General features: G+C 33.3%; 1 protein-coding gene across 7 annotated transcripts in view; it reads left to right on the forward strand.

Annotated features, from left to right (window-relative positions):
- Nucleotides 1-22,083, forward strand: part of ATE1 (arginyltransferase 1) — a 63,146-nt gene extending 41,063 nt beyond the window's left edge. For all 7 annotated transcript variants that reach the window (XM_026704906.2, XM_026704904.2, XM_026704903.2 and 4 more), the window contains 2 exons: nt 11,378-11,498; nt 21,114-22,083. In XM_026704906.2, coding sequence (XP_026560691.1) covers nt 11,378-11,498; nt 21,114-21,292 — 300 coding nt within the window. In that variant the 3' untranslated portion in view covers nt 21,293-22,083. The remainder of the gene's footprint in view (nt 1-11,377; nt 11,499-21,113) is intronic.
- Nucleotides 22,084-22,874: the final 791 nt, after the last annotated feature.

Genomic DNA, 22,874 nt, shown 5'->3' on the forward strand with positions numbered 1-22,874 from the left:
TTTTCTATATATGCTATCCATTTTAGGTTTGATGTCACATTCCAAGAATGGACTTCTTTTACTGTTAGCCTCCAGATTCTAGAATGCACTCCCTAATGAGAAATGCTTGGAACCAACAAACATATGGTATTTTGGCATGAAGAAAATATTTGTGTATACTTTAGGTCATAAAAACATTAAATATTTTAAATGCATATGTTATATAGATTCAGCCGCTGATCTTAATTTTTTTTTTAAAAAAATCTTTTTATCTATGATAAGCTGTTCTTTGAAAGCTTGATTTTGAAAAGTAGTATACGGATTTAAAGAATGGGGACTGTTAATCTTTTCTTCTGCAAATACTGTAGTGTACAATTCCAAGAAAATTCAGAAACATTCCGGTAGTCATAGATTATGAAGCTTGCATTCTAAAACCTCCAAAGGAAAGATGAAAGGTATAGTCCTCTGGGCTGTTATAATGAACTCTGTGTACATCCTACATAACCCTTTTATAATCGTATTTGTAAGGGTATATGGAGTGGTGAGGGGGGAGAATGTAATGCATAGTGTTTTGGACTAGGACTATAGAGATCTAGATTTATGGTTACTTTTAGCCATGGAAGCCTAGTAGGTCATTCTGGATCATTAATTATCTTTTAGTCCAACTTATCTATGCAGTTGCTTTTGGTTTAATTGTGGAAGTACGCATAAAGCATCTTAATTCCCTGGGAAATATTTATTCAGTATGCATATCTGTAGGAGCAAAGATCTTGAAATCTGATTCTTGCTTACAGGAAAAAACTGTGGCCGGGCTATTATTTATGTTTTATATGTGAATGTCCTGAGGGTGATATCACTTAAGATGAAAAATAAAGTTAATTGAGAGTGTTTGTATGATGAATATTTCTGGTCTGTGAATGCCTGAATCAAATTCTTGGCAGCTTTGTGTAATATATATACAAAGTATTAGTTCAAGATTGCTTAAGATGGCTTGTTTGGTTGACCCGGAATTATAGGATGAAAACATCAGTTTTGTGACATTTATGAGTAGAATCTGCAGTATCTTGGGATAACTGTAAAGAAGACAGAAGTATTTGTCTTCTGTAAAAATATGTCAACATGTACTTCTGATTAGCTTTGGGAATGTAAATGCTATTTCTATTTTTTTCGGCAGACAATTCCTGTTTAGGTCAGTTTGGACACATCCTTATACAAGTTTATACAATGTAGCAAACATTTTTCATTTCAAATGTGTGATGTTTTCTTAATAAGTTAACATAAAACTTAGAAATAATAAATTGGCCTATTATTTTGATCATTTAAATATTATTTATTTCAAAGTTTGAATTTCAGGGCAATTGAGGTAAAAGCAAAGGAAGTTAACAGCCCCTGACTTGTTATGGGAAATTTGACTGCTGCTGTCAAAAATAGTTGCCCAAAAGATTAATTCCATATTCACATAACATACTAGAAATGAACTATTTTAGAATGACACACTAGGGAGACATTTATCATGACTAATACATGCTCTACTAAACTAAGATAATCAAGGCAAAATGTAAAGAAGTTAGTTGTGAATTATATGAAAACAGTGAAGACCTGCTATAATGCTTGTGATTGGTATGATTTACTAAAAGACGAAGAGAGATGATTCCCGGAAACTTGTCATATAGACTCAATAATTTTGATTTAGCTTTTTGGGAACACCAATTCTGTATGAATCCATGTTTAATTATATCTTAGAATCTGTTATGCAAGAAAAAAGATGCAATTCTGTTATTTACTGTGAACTGAACAATGCTTTCAAATCTCTATAGATGTTTTTTTAGTTGACCCATGATCTTGTGGTTAGTATACAGTATGCTTTTATTAAAATTGTAATGGACTTCCTTATGAACTTATTCAGCTAAATATTTCTCCTAGTTTTATGAAGTAATACCGAGATCAGTTATTTCCAGGCATTGAGTGCTTATTGTACTATATTGTATCAATGTGCACAGTGAAAAAGGTTCCATGATTAAAATGCAGATGGTCTTGCCTAAAATATACAGACCTTTTTTTGCAGAGAAAATGACCCACATTGAGTTTTACTAACAGGAAGCCTGTAGGTTTGGTTTTGAGTTTGTGGGACATTCTAAAGTAAGAATATAATATCAGAATTTTCTCCAACTGCAGCTTATTAGTCAGATAGGTGAGATAAGGTCTGTTGTCTGCTTATAACTGATGTGCCATTAATATTGGCCAAACTAAAGGATAATGCCTTCTTTCTAATAGTTCATAAGTTTAAACATTTAAATTAGATGAAAAAATTATTTTTTTTGAAATAACAGAAAGTAGGAGAAAAGATAATTCAGATATTTTTCAGTTCTCAAATATTAAAATTTAAAACAGCATAGCATTTGAATTTTTACAGTAAAATAATTTGTTATAAATATAGGCAATTGTTTTCTTATTATTTCTCTGGGGATTTCCTTGAAGCCATAGATAACATGGGAGAATGGGATAAAGCCAGCTCTTTTGGCAATTTAATTTGGGCCACATGCTGATGTGTTTAATAAGAAAAAGATAATGTCATTTTGATTTACTAATGTGTAGTCTTAAGAGAAACGTGTGTTTATCTTGAGGTAACTTGTAGTTAGGAATGAGAATATATATTCTTAACAATTTGAGTAGTATCACTAATTCAAAAAAAAACTTCTTGTATTGACATTTCCATTTGATTCTCATCACTCATATAAAAAAAACCCTTTATTATACAATGCAATTTAATTTTATTACCTTAGATAATATGAAAATGGTGCAATATATGGAATCTATAAATGTAAGGAGAAGTACTGAACAGGAGACATATAGTTCTTTGGAAGGGTGGTTTATTTTTTCTGCTAAAAATTGTACTCAATGTATTTAAAAGCTCCATTTAAAGAGTCATTAGATCAATTTTGCAATAAATGAAAAAAATGAAAGCAGTTAAAGGTAATGAACATCAAAATGTTTAGAATAAACATTATTTTCCTTTATTTTTATTATCCATATTTTTACTATTCAGTTGTTTAGAACTGTGTCTATACATCAAATCACTGGGATATTATTATTTTAGTTATAAATAAACATTCAGAGATTGTACCTCAGTAGAGAAACCATAAAATGTATTTCTGTCATCAGCAGTCTGGAGCCAAAGTACAAAAACTGCTGTAGACTAAATAGTATTTATTGGTCTTGAAAGGCTAATTACATAATCTTTTTATTACATTGTTTTAGCATAGGATGAAATACTAAAGAGTCTTCTGAGAGCTCTGACCCTTTTCAGGGCCTTGTAATTCATTCAGTAATGTTTTATGATCTTATGATTGTTGTTTATTACTCTTGCCCAGTGAAATTGCTAAACAATGTTGATAAATTCTCACCTTAGAAAATTTTGGACTATGAATTAATACTCTTATCTAAAAAAGTGATAATTTCTTGATAGCCAAAAATGTAGCAATAGTTTAGGATTGCTGTCTTTGTACCAGAGCAGACTTGTAGTTGGAAGGTATGTTCTGAATAGAATGAACCTAAAACTCCTACTCTTTCTCATTCAGGTTTTGCTCGTAATCTGAAATAAAAATAATAAGTAACTGTAGTTAAATATTTCCAACCAGTCTGTCTAGGATACTTTTCAGAACTAATATTAAAGAACTAAAATACTCATATAAATTGTAGTTATAATAATTGCCTGGCTATGAATTTTGTTCTTTTTTAATATTGTTCTAAGTCAAAAAATTATCGTTACCTATTCTTAGCTTACCTAAGGTAAGTTGTTCTTACCTATTACTTAAATGGCTAATGTTACCTACTTGGGTAATGAAATGTCTACAACCAAACAAATAAGCTCACAGCGCATCAAGGATTCCACAATTCAACTCTGAGCTATATATATTCCCTTCTATGGGAGTTGTGTTGAACTCATGCATATGCTGCCTAAGAATTCACTCCTGTAGTTAAATATGCATCTATAATGAATGAATTATTTATTTTTTATACAGAGAATAATAATCTGCAGACAATTGTGTCCCTCCTTTGTTCTATGTTCATTTTGTAGTGTGGAAAATATGTTCCTAACACTAGAAAATCAGATGTTTTAAGTGGCACAAAATTAGAGGACATTTGGAAAAATACAATGACCATATAAGAATGGTAATTCTTGTACTGTTCAGTTAAAAATAGAGATTTTTACAGATTGTTAAACAAGTGGTATGCACATCAATGCAAATAGTATGCACATCATCAATTGACAATATAAAATACTCCTATGTTTCACTCTGTTCCGAAACTGTTTTGAGAAATTGTTTTTGAGAATCGTTTGAACTCTTCAGGTCCATACATTCCATAACTGTTTCTTTTTCTTAGGCACAGGTTTGTTGGGGTCTCTAAGAGAGCCAGTTTAATGTAGTAGTTAAGGGTGTGAGTTTTAGCCCTGCCTTGGGCACAAAGCCAGCAGGGTGGTATTGGACCAGTCAGTCAGTTTCTCTCAGCCCTAGGAAAGAGGCAATGGCAAAACCACTTTTGAAAGCTTGCAAGAAAATTGCAGGGAGTTGCCTACATAGTCTCTGAGAATCAGACATGAAAGGATGAAAACAAAACAATCACCCCCCCGCCCAAATCTATTGAGCTATTGAAAAGAGAAAATGAGAATTTCATTATCACATTTCTATGAAGAAGCCAGTTTGACAGAATCAAAATTAATAGCATCTTCTTCAGAATAATAGTTGATCAATGCTGGAAGCAGAGTGTACCTTTAAAAAGTATTTACATCCTTCGGCAGATTAAAGGAATTGAAGGATGCACAATAATTTCTCAGGTTCCCAGTTGGTAGCATCTCCACTAACAAAACCTGTTTACAATATTATATTTAGTATACTATTTTTCTTTTTCTTTTTTAAAACAATCTGGAATTATATATCTTCAATCTACCCCTTTCAGCATCTGTAAATATAATTCTTTATCAACTCATTGCTGCCATCACAAAGTTTTTAAAATATTTTTGATTGATTTCTGGGTTGGCAAGAGAGTGTGTGGATTAGAGTGGATTTTTAAAAGTAAATGATCTGAGTAAGGCAAGATTGTAATGTAATACTGAACAAATGTCATATTTATTGTGATATGTTTATTTCACATTAAACTATATTTCATGTGTGGAATCATTTTTAACCATAGTTCATTGTACAACTGCATAGATTTCCAATAGATCAGATCTGATAATTTGCCACAACCACATTATGAGCCCTTGTACTCACTGCGTGGTAGTCTAGAAGTATGAAAGAAAACTTAATTAAGGAGAGTAGGGGGTTAGACTAGAAGACCTCCAAGGTCTCTTCCAACTCTGTTATTCTGTTATATCTGTTATAACTGTTAGAGAGTAAAATAGCCTTGAAAGAGAATAGGCTGAATATTTTTGTCTGCCACTTTCAAGCTTCCATTCACTTGTGTAGACTCAGAGCCATCTGACAACTTGAATTATTCATGGTTTAAAAAGAACTTACCACTTAAAATATTTGAGGTTTTTGAAACAGGAGCTTGGAAAATACCAGAATGTACCAGAAATCTGATTTGTATGTAGATGAATGAAGAATATAGTCCAAGTTGGCTATTTGGAATTATACAAAGGACTTTCTTCTCTTCTCCTTTTCTTCTTTAGTCAATTATATGAATTCAGACATTAATGTTAGCCAAAGATTAAAGATGGTTTAATCCTTAAAGATGGGCCTGAAAAGGAACACAAATACTTGGGGGAGAAGGAAAAAAAGGTTTCTTATAGATTTCACCTATCATTTTTAACAAATGTTGATCAATTAGATTTTACAGTAGAGAACATGAACATTTGTATCATATCCAGTTGTTCTGAAGAATTGAATATGTTGGTCCTATAAGTACTACATATTCAAAATAAAAAAAATGTTTATACACTCTTTTAACCAAGATTAGTAAAATGGTATCAATGCCACGGTAATTTCAGAATTCCTACATGGAGCTCAGAGGACACTTGGTAAAAAAAACCAACACCACTGCCAGTACAGAGGTTGGTTTTTAATAACCTGTTGCCAAGCTCACTTTGAAGTAGTTATTGGCCTCTGTCTTAATCACATGTACGTATCTGTGCATATGCATTTGTATAGAAGTCTATTCTGAAATATTTCACTAGAATGAATGTAGTGCTAGCTTTCCAAATAAAAAACAATCAGCAAAAGGATCTGTTCTCATTCCTGATATTTTGAAACAATAAAAATGTCTTGAGTCATCAAAATAGATATATTACACAGGGTTTTGTTGTTGTAGGCCTAAGTTTAAGTGTTGCTGTAGGCCCAAATTTAAATTTCCAAAAATGTAAGTTCTGGAATCTTGAATGTGAAGCCAGATACTGTAGCTCTTTTGCCCTTTGACATGTGAAAATAAATTATACGTAAAATGAGGCTGCAGAGTCGTACTGAGCCTTGTCCTTAAGACTGCCTAGCATTGTTTCCTAGCATCCCTGTGTAAGGTATGGGCATCCACAAAGAAGATCCAATGCATGCAAACTCTCCCTGTACTCTGGAACCTTGATCATGTAACAGCCAAGATAAACCCAAAATAGTTGGGTTTTTTTCCCTTCCTACTTGAACACTGCTTTATTTTGTGTAATGCTATCTAAACAGAGTTTGTGAAAACAGAATAGCTGAACTTAGTTGCAAAGACCTCTCTTGGGGTAGATAATGCATATCTCTGTTTATGTAATTAAATCAGGGAGCAAGGGTCTGCTGTTGTATTGGGCTGATGGGATTCTGCTGGTGTCCTCTTTCAAGGAAAAGGCTGAATTTAATAAATCTTTGGATTGGCTCACATTTTCTCATGCTTTTGCCTTAATACATTGCTGCTGATAATTTTAGGGTATTTTGTTTATATAATGTTAAAATTCCTTTTTAAAGCAGCTGTCTGGAAACTGAGATGAAGGCCTTAATTCACTTTTAATAAAAGATCAATGGGTTTATTGTGGAAAAATAGAACACAGATGTACACTGTACCTGATAAAAGAATTAAATGTGTGTTTAATCTTCTCTGTTTCTTCTGTGCTACTGGTACTTGACCTTCTTTGTTTTTTTGTAACTATTATCTTTCTCTGGAGCTTTTATTTTTCATATTTGGCTTAGTCTGTAAAAACAAACCCCACTAACATACCCTCATCTCAAATACTCACCAAATCCCTTAGATTTTCTAAAAATATTTTAAAAGTAAATCTTCAGACTTAAGTGTCATTAAAATCTTTGGCCTTGCCTTGGAACAGAAGTCCAGAGATGCTTTTAGTGCAAGAACTAGAATGCAAAGGCTGGCAAAGTGAGAATACTTCAATTAAAGATTCCTTAAGGTAGAACTGCCAAGTTTTCCTCCAGAAGTTTCCAATTAAATATCCAGCCATGCCTGAATGAATGTCATATGTAAGATTTTCGTTTCTTTCAGTCTATCTTTTACAAGAAGAAACTAGTGACAAGAAAAGTTGGTTAAATGTCTTTTTGGCTGAAGACTAAAAAAGAGAAATAAAGAAGAGTCAGAATAATTACTATAGCTGAAATTTGCCTCTAGAATAAATCTGTGTGAGATATTCTCCCTCTTCATCCGGAATATTTTGTCTTTGTCCCCTCATAGTGGAATGTGTGGGATAAAACAAAAAATAATGCAAATGTTTTGCATATTTCAAAAGAACCATTTAGAAAGAGGCAATTATATAGTCAGAGGATATCTCATAAACAGTAAGATGCACATATTATGCCAAATAATTGTGGAGACATGGTGTTCTGTTTCCATTCCACTGCTTGACCACATGATAAGCTGTTCCGTCTGCCAAAAGCAGGATTGTGATTTGGTGCACCACTATGATTTCCTCTAAATGAACACATATGGACCAAGTGGCACATAAAGAGGAGTTTTATTATTGTCATCACATATTGAAACCGTGGCAATGGGTCTTCAGTGTAACATGACTTTATTTTATATCATGAGATTATGTGGCTGAGCTGTGGTTAGCAAGACTTCTACCCCAGCCTGTTTCTCCAACTTGGTTCAGAGAAGGGGGTTTAATACCTATATGAATTACAGTTCATTGTTGCTGAATGTCAGGCAAACCAATTTTTACTAACTATGGTTTGTTGAAATAAACCAGCTGCATAAGCTACATTATTACAACATAGCTGGATGTAACAAGGAGCTATGGTTAAATCAAAAGCATGAATGAAAATTTTCCTACATTATGATTTTGTGGGGATTATGAAAATATTTTGTTCTTTTAATAGTATAAACATTGTTTAAATGTTAGCCTTCATTGTGAAACCACCTGGAAAAAATTCCTAAAATGTAGAAAGTGAAGTTTTCATTGATCAGATAAAAACTTAATAAATATGATACTGATATTTTTCTTTGAGAAAATTAACAGTTTAATAGGTCTTAAAATATTTCACATGATAAGTCCACATGTTCTTAATATGAAAATCTTAATATAAAATATAATGATTGGCAGGTGATAGTTTCGTTCAATTCTTTTTCTTGTTTCTTTTCTTCACCACTAGATATGTGGATATGGAATTCAAACCATATGTTAGGTCATTGCTTAATATTTGTTTGCATCTGCTGTAAAGATAGCTATTCTTCCAGGGCCAAACTATTATAAAATACAGATAATACTTGATTTATGACTTCAGTGAAGCCTGGTATTTTTGTCACAAGTCATTGTAGTCAGTTAGTTGAGCCATCACATGGCCAGACTCAGTTCTGCAACTCTTTTTACAATGGTTGTAAAGTAAGTCGCTGCTTTTGTAAGTGAATTGTGATTATTAAACAAATATATCCAATGGGCATTTCCTGCCAGAAAATGGCAAAACAGTTGCAATTTATGGTTACATAACTGAAGAACTGCAACTGATCATAAATAAAGGTTGGTTGCCAAATGCCTGAAATGCAATTGTGTGACAGCGTTGAGGTGGCAGACATAACGTCAAGGATGCGTTTTAAGCTTTTTAAAAAGTTCATTGTAACTCTGAACACTCATTAAGTGACTAGTCATAAGTCAAGGATTACCTGTCAATAAGAGTTATCTCTGGTTTGCTATATAATAATGAGGTTGATATTTATTCCACGTTTAGTTCTTGTTGCGCTTAAGTTTGCTTGCTTGATTTGCCTAGCTTTCAGTATCTGTTAGATTTGTCTGTGCCTAAAGTAGAAATCTTCTGTGCTGAAAGGAGATATATTTATTTATTTATTTGTTTGTTTTCTGAGGTTCTCGCGGGTATTTGTATGTGGATCTTTGGTTATTCGGGTTTTCTCCCGCGAAAGATTGGAAGTATCTAGCCGAGAAAACCCGAATAACCAAAGATCCACATATGTATGTGTATGTACCCGAATATGTATGTATCCACATATGTATCCACATATATATGTGTAAATATGCATCCACATATGTATGTGTAAATACCCGAACAAAGCTGAATGCCATACATGTAAGTACCCGCGAAAACTTAAGAAAACATATATATTGCAATCATTTGGAAGCCTGCACTCACAAACAAACAAATCTCCACACCACAAGCCAGGCAAACACCTGGGCACAGACAGATCCCCCCTGATACCTCCAGCTCAAACACACCCCAACCAGGCACCCAGATGAAACCTAGCTTCCTAACTAATGATAGCCGTTCACTTACCTGGAGCCAAGCTGCACTAAAGGCCTCCAATAAAGTAACACAATGTTGCCAGCCAATCAAGATACAAAAAGAGCCAAAAAACAGACAGAAGATATTAGAAACACCAATCAAGCAGAACACAGCAAACTCCAAGACCAATAAACACAGACCAATCACATCACCTAAAATTTGGCATTTTTAAGGACAGTTTGATTTTCTTCAAAATATTTTTTTCATGATTCTGTATAAATGATTATCCTGAAGATATTTATTTGGCTTGGAGATTTTCTCCTCTGGATTTAGATTGGTAAAATATGGGCTATTTCAGATTTTATCTTTTACAAAGAAAAGTGCTCCAAATGTTTAACATTGAGGTGGCATTGTAGAAAGAGAGCTATCCTGGTAGAAAAAAGTAATCAGGAGCAGAAGCTTCTTTTCTAACTAACACATTTTATTAAAAGGCATAAGTTTTCATGAACTTCACCTTGCTTCATCTGCTACATGGAATAGCTAATGCTTTTTAATACAATATAATGTGTTAAAGACAGAAAAGCTGCTACTAACCTCATTTCGATTAAAGTGGCAATATCTATGATGTGTCAGAAAAGATTTAATTTTACAGAACTGCTTAAAGATTTTCTTTCATTGACAGCTTATGTATCAGTGAAAATGCTGGTTTCTAGAGAAGTTTGGCCTTTTGTTTTGAAGGGACAGAGTGGTTTTGGAGCAAGTAGTAGTCCAGATGTAGCATCTCTCCTTTTAAAGAAGCTGCATCTTTTCCTAGGATCGCATGGCTGTCCTCCACTGTCCAGCACCATCTTCAGAAAAGACTAGTTTGGTTTAAGAATTTGCTTACAGGTGCTAAGCCTGACCTCTGTGCACTCTAAAACACCCTTTTACCTTTGAATCCAAACCAGTGCCCAGCCCTATTAACTTCATTATCTTTACTCATCTTGTAGATGACTATGTGGTTGAAGTATATGGTGATATAAGGATCGCTATTTTCATTTTATCTACATATCCTAATTTTTTGTTTGCTTGTTTTTAAGCCTTTCAGCTAGAACTAGTTTCCATTTGGTTAGGACAGGTGATGTAAAGGAACAGACTTGATAGTTTATTCTCCACATTTGTACCCACCAGTTGTGTTTGGATTGCAAATGCTAAAATTCCCAGCCAATGTGGCCAACTTAACAGAAATTCTGGGACTTGTAGGTGATGTGTATTTTTGTTAGTATTAGTTAATTCTGCTTTATCTTCTCAAAACAATAAACTGTAAGATAAATTGTTCTTAATGTGCAATATCTCTTTGTTTACAGCAGCCTCTACTTAAATTAAGATAATTGTAATTAATGTTCCCACTGAAGTACCTTTTTTTTTTTAAAAAAAAAGATACAATAAAAGATAAGGAGATCCTCCAGTGTTCATATAGACATGTTCATTTTATCTTCTTTCCAATGCATATTGATTCTTCTAAATTGTTTTCAAATTTCCTGGGGATATTCTTGGCTCTTTCATATCCAAGAACAAAGAAAGTTTATTTTTTAGATTGGACAAAGTTGGACATTTTAGCAGAAAAGCTACATAGTTAGAGAAATTTACATTTGTCTACGCAGGATTGTTTTATTAAGTTTTCATAACTATACTAGGCAGGAGACATTTTGGGCAAAGAGATATTTGAATTTGATAAATGGCATGCTATTGTTTTCTTTACTTTCCAGGGACAGTATAGACCTTCTGATTTACTATGTCCAGAGACATATACTTGGATACCCCTTGAACAATGTCTACCTTCTCTTGAGCAGTCAAAATATTCTCGCCTCAATCAAGACTCAAAAATAGGTAGGTGCCTATTTGAGTTCATTGGATCTATTGCAGACACCTGAGTGTCTGTTAATGTATAAGATGACTCTATTCCTTTAAAATTTTTCACAAGCTATTATGTTACCAAAGAAAAAATCCTGTGGTCCATTTCATATATTCACCAATGTCAAGTGCTGAAATAACATGATGGTAATGGAGTAATAGAAACACGCATACATGTATATACGTGTATATAGCCTCAGTGAACAAACCCCTTCTATAGGAATGCCCTGTGAAATATTTGTATCCTGTGCAATGTGACATTTTGTGTAAAGGTAAAATATTTGTAAGATGTAATATGAGGAAATGGGAAGAATTTATGCTTTCCACTATTGCACAATTTCACTATCTGTTCCCGAGGAACGTATGAATTAGGGCATAGTATCACATTATATGGTAGTATAGAAGAAGAAAAATAAGCTTCTCTTTGAAAGGTCCTATTTGTGTCCTACACAATATTTTTATGCTTCTTTAAAATTTGAGGCTTTTCCTGGCATTGTTTTGTTATATAAACATGAAAGTGCTTATTTGTGTCTGAATACTTTATCCAGAAGAAAGTACATCAATTTATAGTTGGTCAGAGTTGTTTATCATGCTGTTTTCCTTGAACTGTACAGCATGTAATGAGGAGCTTTCTGACTTTGGCTGATCTGTAAAGCCTGAATTGATTCTGAGATTAAAACAATGCCAAAATATGCATTGCATGTAACAAGAAGATTACACTACATTATAAATTGAATTCAAACAAAACCATCTGACAATGAGAGAGACAAAATGCTGCTTTGAATAGGTGGTCTAGAAAAGATTGCTAAGATGAAGGAACTAATACCCAAATAACAAAAGTGATCTTAGCTTAAGGAATTGAACATTTGTACCAATTCCACTTCAAAATAATAAATATAAAAGTCTGCTTCTTACTGTATTCATACTGAATACATGTCCAGACACAATGTGAATTCAAGCTTGGGTCCTGTGGCTTAAGGAAATTAAAACATAATACCTACTGTGAATGAGAGTCATCAAGGTTTGTGCAGCTACTGACATGAAGGAAACATTCATCATTCCAGAGCTTGTCTCTTGCAGAATACCTCCTTTATAGTTATCAGTTAAAAAAAGCTTTTAATTACAATTTAATGAATATTGAGTTAGACCGACAGTGGTATGCTGTGTTTCACATGCTATGGTTTGCTATACAAGGTGTGTTATGCAATTGAGTTCATAACAGAGTTTGATAGACCACCCAATTCATAAAACAGTTGCCAGAATTGAGCAATGTAAAAGAGATAGAGTTCATATTTTCCTATTACCAATAGCTGTAAATGACCACCAACTTACTTTGTTTCAGAACTAACATATGTTTCACTGAATCTGGTGAGATAAAAATATTATTTATTCTAATAGTGATACTTGTTAGGTACCTTTGGAATAATTCTTTAGCAATATTCATTTAGTGGTGATCATTTCTTCAGACTTACCATATCATAATCTATGATGCCAAAACTTTATTTTATGGATGTATAGCAGTTAGTGATGAAAATTATTGTTTTAAATGGATATCAGGAATCTTCTGACTTTTTCAGATTGGAAATTTTGTGGACATAAGAGCTAGTGAGTGAAGCCAAGGTCTGGCTATCTGTTGGTCTGTCTGTTCTCTCTCTCTCTCTCTCCCCTCTCTTTCTTTAATTAAACTTTTTAAAAATGAAGGATAAATATGATAACTTGCTTAAGTTCATGTTGAATAATAGGCTCCTTCTATCAACCTAAAACCAACCATCTCAAAATACATTTTAGAGAGTTCTACTGCCTTATAATTTTTAGAAGTATCATGCAACTTCAGATAGTATATTTCATGTATAAACAGTTCAAGTACACTACCATGTTCTAGTATTAAAATGCCTTTTAATGTGCTGAGGAAAAAATGAAAAAAATTCTCTCCAAAACACAAAGCAAATATTGTCCTCACTAGATGGATTTAAGCACCAGTTATTTTAACACAAATGTAGCCAATTGGTACCAATTGTATTTTGCTTTTTTACTTTCCAAATTGTAAGACATATATGCATAGAGGCCAAATAAGTAAAACAATTTTGCAGTCCCAGCTAGTACTGAACAGTCTGTGCAATGTTCCTCAGATTTTTAAGATGAAAAGAATTATCATATAGTGGTATTTAACCTTTTAAAACTTATGTGATTGTGTAGCAGACATGACCATAATGCAGGAATAATATCTATAGAACAAACAGTTCTATATGCTTATAAAAGATTGGTTATGATTTTCTAGCATTATTTTATTTGCTTCACTTTTATAAAGAAACAAATTACAGTTGTACATTGAAAAGACAGTATATGCTGTATGATTGTTACTGTAATTATTGCCAAATAATAAAACACATATGTTCATATATAATGATATAACAACAAAATTTTATACACCCTCTAAGGAGCCAAGCTTATATCCCAAACTACTTAAGAATTTATTGTAAATAAATGTATTTTTAATAAAAATAATAATAAACAATACGTTGATACTGTGTCTGTGATGGATAGATTTAAAGCAACACTTTAAAAGTTGCGGAACAGACTTATTTTCTCATAGTTCTTAGCAAAACGTAGAAGGCTATTTGTTCAGTGAGTTACAGAAGAGAGAAAATGTGTTGATTTATTCCCAGAACGTCTTTAGCTTCTTACATTTTAGATCTTGCATCTGTTGTTAATTAACTTTTTAAACACTTGAAGGCATTTGAAGTCCACTGTCCAACATGATTCTTGATCATAAAATATGTTTAAATAGTACAGATAGTGCTAATGAGCTGTATCCAAATTTGTCAACTGAATTTTAGTATATGCAAGGAAACCCTAATAAGTAGATGAATCACTGATGGCTCAATAATTCTAGCTATGCTGTGATATTAAAAAAGAGAACATTTTTATCTGAACAAAGAATGTTCATTATGTAAGCAGAAACATGTTAATGTTTGCTAATAAATAATTCTTCTCCAAATAAATAAAAGCATGTTTATGATAATTATAATTTTGTAAGATTTCCCATCAGTTAGAAGGGGGGGATTGGAATTAGTGTTAGAAAAACATTTATTGTGTTCATAGGATGAAGTCTAAAATCATTTCTTAGAAAACAAACTATGTGGAAAGTCTAAATACCATTTCAATGTTACAATGCTATATATTCCACAGGGATGATAGAGAACTGACTTCAGCCTAAAGCTTCTAAAGTGTATGCCTAAAGGGGTTGTTTAAATACATATTACACAAAAGTGGTGCTAGAACTATCTATATTGTGTTTTCATATACAGTACTGATTGTGCAGGATGGGTTTCTCAGCAGTGCTCTATATTTTGCTCCTTGCTGACTTGTCATGAGTCTGATAACCTGCTATCCAGAAACTATATCCAATAATGTAGTACTTGTTACATATCCATATTTATCCACTATCCTTTACTTCCAACCATATTTAATTAGAAGGGATTATGTGTTATAGGGAATCAAGACTTAACACTTATTGGAAGCAAAGATAATGAAACAAAAACTATCATATTTTGGATACATCGTTCGGTTTGTTTGTTTGTTTTAATGATGGTAAAAGTGGCTGCATGTGTTTGTAGATGATACTCCGAAGTGTTGTGCAGAGAGGTTTTTGAAGAATTTGGATTGTAGAAATTGGTATGTGGAAGTGGAAAAGTATGTAGAGGGAAAGGCAAGAAAGAGAGAAGCTTGATAAACTAACTGTGAGGCTGAAATTTGTTGAAGAAACAGAAAGGTAAAGAAACTGATAGGCCAAGAGTTGGTAGAGTGGAATGGTCGGAAAGTGACAGTTGGAAGATAATGAACACTGCAAATGGAGCCAAGCTGGGCGTCCTGGAGTGAGGAGGAGGGCCAGAGGAGTAATACCTCCTTAAAAAACCTTGGTCCAGCTGGCGCAGCTGGTAGCACATCGTAAGGGCCCCTTTCCAGGGTTACAGGAGAAGATGGTCAACAGTTTTGAACGCAGAAGAGGGCTTTATGCCCCAACAGCAGATAAAGGGTAGAACCATCTTCTAGGAGCAGGGAAACTCTGATTTCAAAACTCCACTGCCTTGTGGCTATATCTATTATTGGAAAAGACTTCAGGAGTCAACCTCAAGGCAAAATCCGGAGCCAGAGTGCCAGAAGCAGTTCGTGACTGTGTACAATCATGTTCTGGTAACTCCTGCGATGCAGCTGGAACTAATCATATTGGTTCTGCTGTTCCATTAGACTATTTCAGTGACGTGGAGAGGGGGAAATCTGCTGTTTGGATAACAGTTTATACCCCATATTAAATTACCCAGGCCTCGTGCTCTGGAGAGGACACTCCAGCTTTGCATACAGCATTGAAACAACACATGAAGTGGCAGTTACTGGTTTCATAGCACGATGCCATAGTGTCTTGAGAATGAAGGATGCCAACTCAATTCAATTTGTTCAGGTTGACGTATCTGTGAAAAATAAAATACTGAACAAGGTAGACGGATGTAAAGAAACAGATAGTGCTTGGAATGGAATATAAGAATACTGGAAAATCTTGCATGGAATGTATTTGCAAGAATTGTGTAATGCAGCAATAGACAGGACAGCTTGGAGAGCTTATATCCATAAAGTCACCAATCAACAGCAAGTGACAAAACATAACAGCAAGCATACTTTTCTTCATCCAATCTCCTTTCAAAATGGACCCAAATCTCTTAAGACCCTTAGAACAAGTAGACCCTTATTGCAAGTAGCAATATCTTGCATTATAACAGTGATACTGGGTCTAAAGCAGAGGTGGTATTCAGCAGGTTCTGACCAGTGCCAGAGAACCGGTAGTGGAAATTTTGAGTAGTTTGGAGAATCAGCAATTACCATCTCTGACTGGAGATTTTACAGTATCCTTCCCCTGCCACGCCCACCAAGCCACGCCCACAGAGCTGGTAGTGAAAAAATTTGAATCCCACCACTGGTCTAAAGCATAATATCCGAGTCCACATAGCAAAAGGCATGAACCAACAACCCATATAAGAAATCAGCCAAGATTACTTAAAAGCAGTCAACAGCATAGCTTAGAGTTCAGTCAGCCAAGTGTAATATACAAACTGGTCAGGCTGAGAGAAGACTCAAGAGTTTGCAACAAATTTGAGTAACGTTTGGAATAAAGGAACAAAATTTTTTCAGGATTTGACTGCCTCCAGACAGAGGTTTAATTGCTGCAAGTTCAAATATTAGAGTCTTCAAGAGTTACATCCTTTAGTACCTTGATCCAAAGGGGTTCTTCCAAATAGTTAAGCATTTCTTTGTTTCTACCCTTTGGCTCTGTATGCAGTAGTGTCAAAGTTTCCCCAAATTTGAGAAACCATTCCTTACTGTCCCAGCTTGGTAATCTTAGACTTTAACTTCTCCAAGATTAGAGAGATGAGGATAGTGAATCTACTGATGTCTCAATGTTAGGCTTTGGTGCCACCAAATTTTGATTCCTTACTCTTTCTCTGTTCTAACACTTTTCCCCTGGACAGAGAATGTTAACATTTGTATTATTAAAATATAGAAATTGCCCAAAACTTCTGTCATGAAAAATGATTTATTTGAATTTAAAAAGTAGCATAGTATGCTGTATATATGTTTCATGGTATATAGTTATAAAATTGATTCTGACAGATCAGTATTATTTTCTGGAAATGCCAGAATCAATTATACAGTAATCAATTTATAATTTTTATGTGTCATTCTTTAACAGCTGTAAAGGGTTTTTAGATTCCGTTATATTCAGTTAAAGCCATTCTGTTTAAGGGTTACAATGAACAAAGTGAATTTTTCTTTTGACTGGCTCTTGGCATTAAAACAATAGCTGAATTCAAACTGACTAAATAACTAGTACTGTTGCTATGACAGGAACTCTTATTTGCTTTTTTAAGATTAGTTTATACATAAAGCTACATTAAAAAGGCGTGAGAAGGATTGGTAGCATTAACAACTTGAGGGACAGGATTGGTACTTTCTGATAGCTTTTTATTCTGAAATGTATAGACTGGAGCTAGATAGCAGTCTTTTAAAAAGGAAATAAATTGTTAAAGTTCTGGATTAAAGTTATTACTTTTGTGTATGTGTATATTTACTGACTGCAGACATGTTCCAAAGCCTTCTACATGATTTCTATTTATCTGTTTTTTTATTATCATATATTTATTTGGTTCTTTTCCTGGAAGTTCAAGATCTAATAATTAAATTCCAAATGTAACATCAGAGGGGGCCAGAGTAGATCGAAGGATGGAAATTCAAACTTGGCCCATTAGTACCTGGGATGACACAACAATGTTTCCTTTAGTTTCCCCACAGTACTTTGTTTAGCATAAACCTGAGTAACAGAAAATGTTAGTCAGGTCACCACATGACTGTGCCTGATTTTACCAACTTTTCTTGCAGCAGTGGTTAAGTGAAATCAGCAGTCATTAAATAAATCAATTTTATCTAATGGGTGGTTTGTTTTGGCCAGAAAACAAAAGTAAATTCCAGAAACCTTCAAAAAATGCCATAAATCACAACCATATAACTGCAGAATGGTACAAATGGCCATAAATGTGAGTCAGTTATTAAAGGAACTTCAAAATTGGAACTCCAAAATTGGGTTTTAAGTACCCTTGGGGGGCTGTTGTATAGTTTATACAGTCATTAAGTGACTGGTTGTTAAGCTAGAACTATCTGTAAGTGATATACATGTTCAAACAAATAAATGTTGCATTGGGTGTTTTGAATGGAGAACACCACAAATTATTTTTAGAAATGCACATATCACTCCTGGAATACTTCAAGGAGAACAGAATGAACTGGCACTAAATAGTTAAAGCACACAATGTTTTGTGCACAATGTTTTGTACATCTCTATTTTTAATGTTTATTATAACTCTTAGTATATATTATATTAAAATACTTATATTACTATAAGTATTTTAACTATTACCTATTATAATTGCAGCTTTTACAAAGGATAACTTTGAGAACAGCATAAAACTTTTTTTTTTAGAAAATGAAGAGAGAAACGATCATTGAGGACATTCTAGTGTGAACTATTTGTGATCTTACCTACTATCTGTATGATCTTTATTAAGTGATAGTATTGTACTCAAAAAGTGGCTGCATTTACCCATAATGCTGACATAATCTATTAAATTGTGGTTGCTGGAACAAACTGTTTATGCTATTAGTGCAAACATAGTGCAAAGCCACAATGGGGAGTTAATCCAATATTTTAACTAAACCCAAATAAATTACATCATAAAGAAACTGGTTGTGTTATAATACTCTTTGTGTAGTCAGCCAGTCTCAACTTGAATGAACTTTGCATTGCAGTTCTAGAATTCAAAAAGAGTATCCTGTGGGCATACATAGCCTGCCAGTGCCTATTGTGTGATTACCGGAGCTCCAACGTAATGTTGAGTTTTTGTATATGTTTGAATTGGACGTCAAGTGTATTTTACTCATGAAAAACACACAAAAATGAGTAATATTTTAAAGTATGCCGCTTGATATAGCACGCAATCTCATGCAATTCTCCAGGTAATGTTCTGACTCCCTTTTCAGATAGTTTCTTATTCAGTAGCAAGCGTGATTATTAGCTGGTTGCTTAATTATGCCATAATTAAGCAACTAGCTAATCATCACGTTTGCTACTGAATAAGATCATGGCTTTGTGATCATGGCTTTGGTCTAGTAACACAGCTGTGACTAAATATCTATCTTAACAATAAGAATACAAAATTATGATTAAAAGATTGAAGGGAGAAGGGGGAATCTACTATTAGTCCATCAACCAACACAAGCGAGATACTTGCTGTTCTTCACAGTATCTTCTTGCTCACTTGATGTGAGCTACTAGCCATATATATACTTCTTTCTGTCTTTGTTTGCCATATAAATTCTGGTGATGAAGTATTAAGGCGATACATAATTACTTTCAGAAAAGCGTTTTCTGTCAAAGTCTTGCATGGATAAATTTAAATAAGTAATGCTTTCTTCATGTGATTGGTTTATATTTGTTTTTACCTTTTACATGATCCATAAATAACTAAGACACTTGAATTGAAATTATAATTTGTGCAATTACAATTTGTGCCATTATAATTTGACATAGTCTGTTCCTTAGAGGTTGTAACATACACTACAGAGAGAGGGAGGGGCGAGGGAGAGAGAGGGAGGAGGGAGAGCACATTCCCTGCATCAAAAAGCATTTCTTAAAGATTATGGAGCATATAAGTCAATTTATACTGATATTAACTGACTATAACATTAATAAATAAATAAAAATAACATTTATACCAGAAAATAGCAGCAACTTTGTGTTCCTTTATGTTTTGTATGTTTGAAACAAAATGAATTAGTAGCGATTAAAGGGTACTGTACTTTGCACATAGATATCCATATCCTGATGCTATTTGGAAACATTCTCAAACAGAAAGTAGTCTCAAGTCTTTGTAAATTCTACTGCTATAATGAAGAGGCTAAAGTTGGCATTGTTTTGAGACAAAACTTTTTCTACTGATATAGGCTGCCAGTTTCCCATAACAAACTTGTACAATAACTTGAGAGTATCAAATGTTTGGATGCATTCCACTTTCTGTTGATTTGTGTGGTTTTATAAAAACATGGTTTAAAAGTAGGAGGCCTTTCCATTCATGTTTTATTATATTGCATCAATTCAGCCTATTTTATAAAAATGTCTCCAGATAAATTGTGAAATGAGTTTCAAAGCTTTTAAAATCCTAGTTATGATTTGTTTAAAGATCTATTTTTTTCTTAATCAAATATGTAAATATATCTTAGTAACAGATGTTTAGTGTTAAATTTAACAATGGAAAACATAATGTTTTCAGTTATTGTTTGTTTCTTGAATGAAGTCTCTTATACAACTATTTAAATTTTGTTCTGCATTATAATCCATCCTATAAACAATTGTAAAATAGCACCAATACTATAATTACTTTATTCAGTAATAATAAATAATGTCTTGACATAAAAAATGCAAGCCTATGGTTTTATAGGAAAAGTAAATAACACTAACTTCAAATGGGAGGGTTTTATGTCACAGGGTAATGGGATATGACCCCTTCAAATAAGTCTAGTCAAGCATTTTTATATATTTTGTAGATATTTTCATGATTCAATTTTTTCATATATACTCTAAACTTATAATAATATATTATTATTTTAAGCAGCTACATTACAAAATCCCATTTGCTTCCTGATATTTATATTAGACATAGCTTGCATACTTGAAATTAGTAGTGGTGAACAAATAAAATATTTGTAACGTGTATGGCTTCCTATACTTAAAACCTGAATAGAATTAATTCAAAGAAGTCCATAAGGCTGTAATCAGGCTGCTTACCAAAATCAGGCTTGAAGCTGAAAACCAAGATAAATTCACAGTCCAGTATTTTAAGTTTCTTCCATATGAGGCACTTCCTAAACATAAAATTGCTCTACAATTTGATGTACAATTTGATGTCATCTAAAAAACCACAAAAACCCTAAAATGTTCTTCTTCATTCAGCCATTGCAGTTTGTTAATATTTCTGTTTCATTTTTCAGATGATGAAGGGATGATGAAAGAACTTGATCAAGTTCAGGTTCTCTATAAGAGATCAGTTATGCCTTACAGGATCTATAAGAGAAATCGAAAAGGACCAAGCGATGAAGAAACTGTACAGCAATATGCAGCTCTTGTGGGACAGGCATGTTCAGAGAGGATGTTGCTTTTTCGAAGCTGAATATTCATTCTCTAGATGTTCTAGAATGACATTTTATCATACTACTACAAGATTACATATCTCTACCATTTTCTATTGTTATGCCTATTGAATACTCACTGTGTACCCTTTTCTGCCTGGGAAGGAACATGTTGACAAACTTTAGCATAAAACATTGGTTTTGAGTCTGTATTAAGGGTTTGTCAGAATATTACAATGACTGAGTTTGTGAGATTAAAGTCCTGCTTACATTTTCAAACAAGTGAATGGGATGAGTATAATAGTGAGTGGAACATTTGAAGGGGTGGGCGAGTTGTATTTTGTAGGTATGTGGTAGATAATATTTAAAATCAATTGGGTGATGAAATATAAGTTGTTGTGAAAAGTATAAATATTCCAGAAATTTTATATTTTCTTTGATTACTATCAAATAATTAAATATTTTGTTCTAGTATTATTTCAGAATTCAGTTAGCCAGATACTTGTAAGTAAGCCAATGTTTTGCACTATGCTTCAGTGGGAAAACCCAGCCTCTGTCTGGTAGAGTTGGTGCCTAGGATTGCTATTATGTCGTACAATATAAAGCCATCTAAGTGTATCTATGCACTGCATCTTTCAAATTATTCACTGAAGTCTTTTAAATGTTTGCTTTAAATAACATCTAATTGTATTGAAATAACCAGGAAGTTTGCAATTTAGGATGGGGGTGGTTTTTTTGCTGATTGACACTTTGAGAAAGATTGAAATTAAAATGTTTATCAAATTACCAAAGAAATTAATTTAAATGTGTAGATTAAAACTATATTGAAGTACGTCCCATTTTTGTTTTGTTTTATATTCTTAATGTTTATGTCAATTGTAGTATTCAGAGAATAAGTTTGCAACACAAACTTTAAAATTTTAAAAAAATCCTACATTACACACTGAGCAATTAACTATATTAACTGAGTATTCAGAACTTTTGATGTTATCCATTCTGTATTTTAAGCTGTAAATTACAACGCTATGAAATGCAACCTTCTACGCTCAGCTGATATTTTTCAGACAACTTTGATCAATCTTTGTCTCATTATCTAATACAGCAGCACAGCAGAACATAAAAAACCAGTTGTGTGCCTAGATTTTGCCTGTAGTTTGGGATAAAATAATAGTATGCACAGAAACAGCCTTCGTTCAGAGATTCTTGCAAGCATGCAGTAGTGCTTGCTGTATGTTCACTGAAATGCATACATGTTTAGTTAAACATGCTGATAAGTTGTCATGTTGTAGTTTTGACATTATCCGCCATTATTTTGGGAATGGAGAAAAAAATCACATATATTCTTAATTCTTAATTTTATTCCTGCATCTACGCAAGGTTTGGCATGGTCATTGAACATAGTACCAAGCAGTAGCAGTGAAAGCATAGATGCCCTATATGATCATTCTTGCTTTTGAAAATAACATTTCTTTTTTGAAAATAACATTTCTTTTTTTTCCTATAGTTATTTTTATGCGTGCAGGTTTTACACAGAACAAATTCCTTGTTTCTTGTAATTATTTTGAATGCTTTTCATCTGTGGCTAAAATAAGGTTTTTTTTTATTGGAAGTTGGGTCAGACTT

The sequence above is a fragment of the Pseudonaja textilis genome, chromosome 4 (genome assembly GCF_049901715.1).
Source record: "Pseudonaja textilis isolate UNSWEBS1 chromosome 4, rPseTex1.2, whole genome shotgun sequence".
In the NCBI taxonomy this organism is placed as follows: domain Eukaryota; kingdom Metazoa; phylum Chordata; class Lepidosauria; order Squamata; family Elapidae; genus Pseudonaja; species Pseudonaja textilis.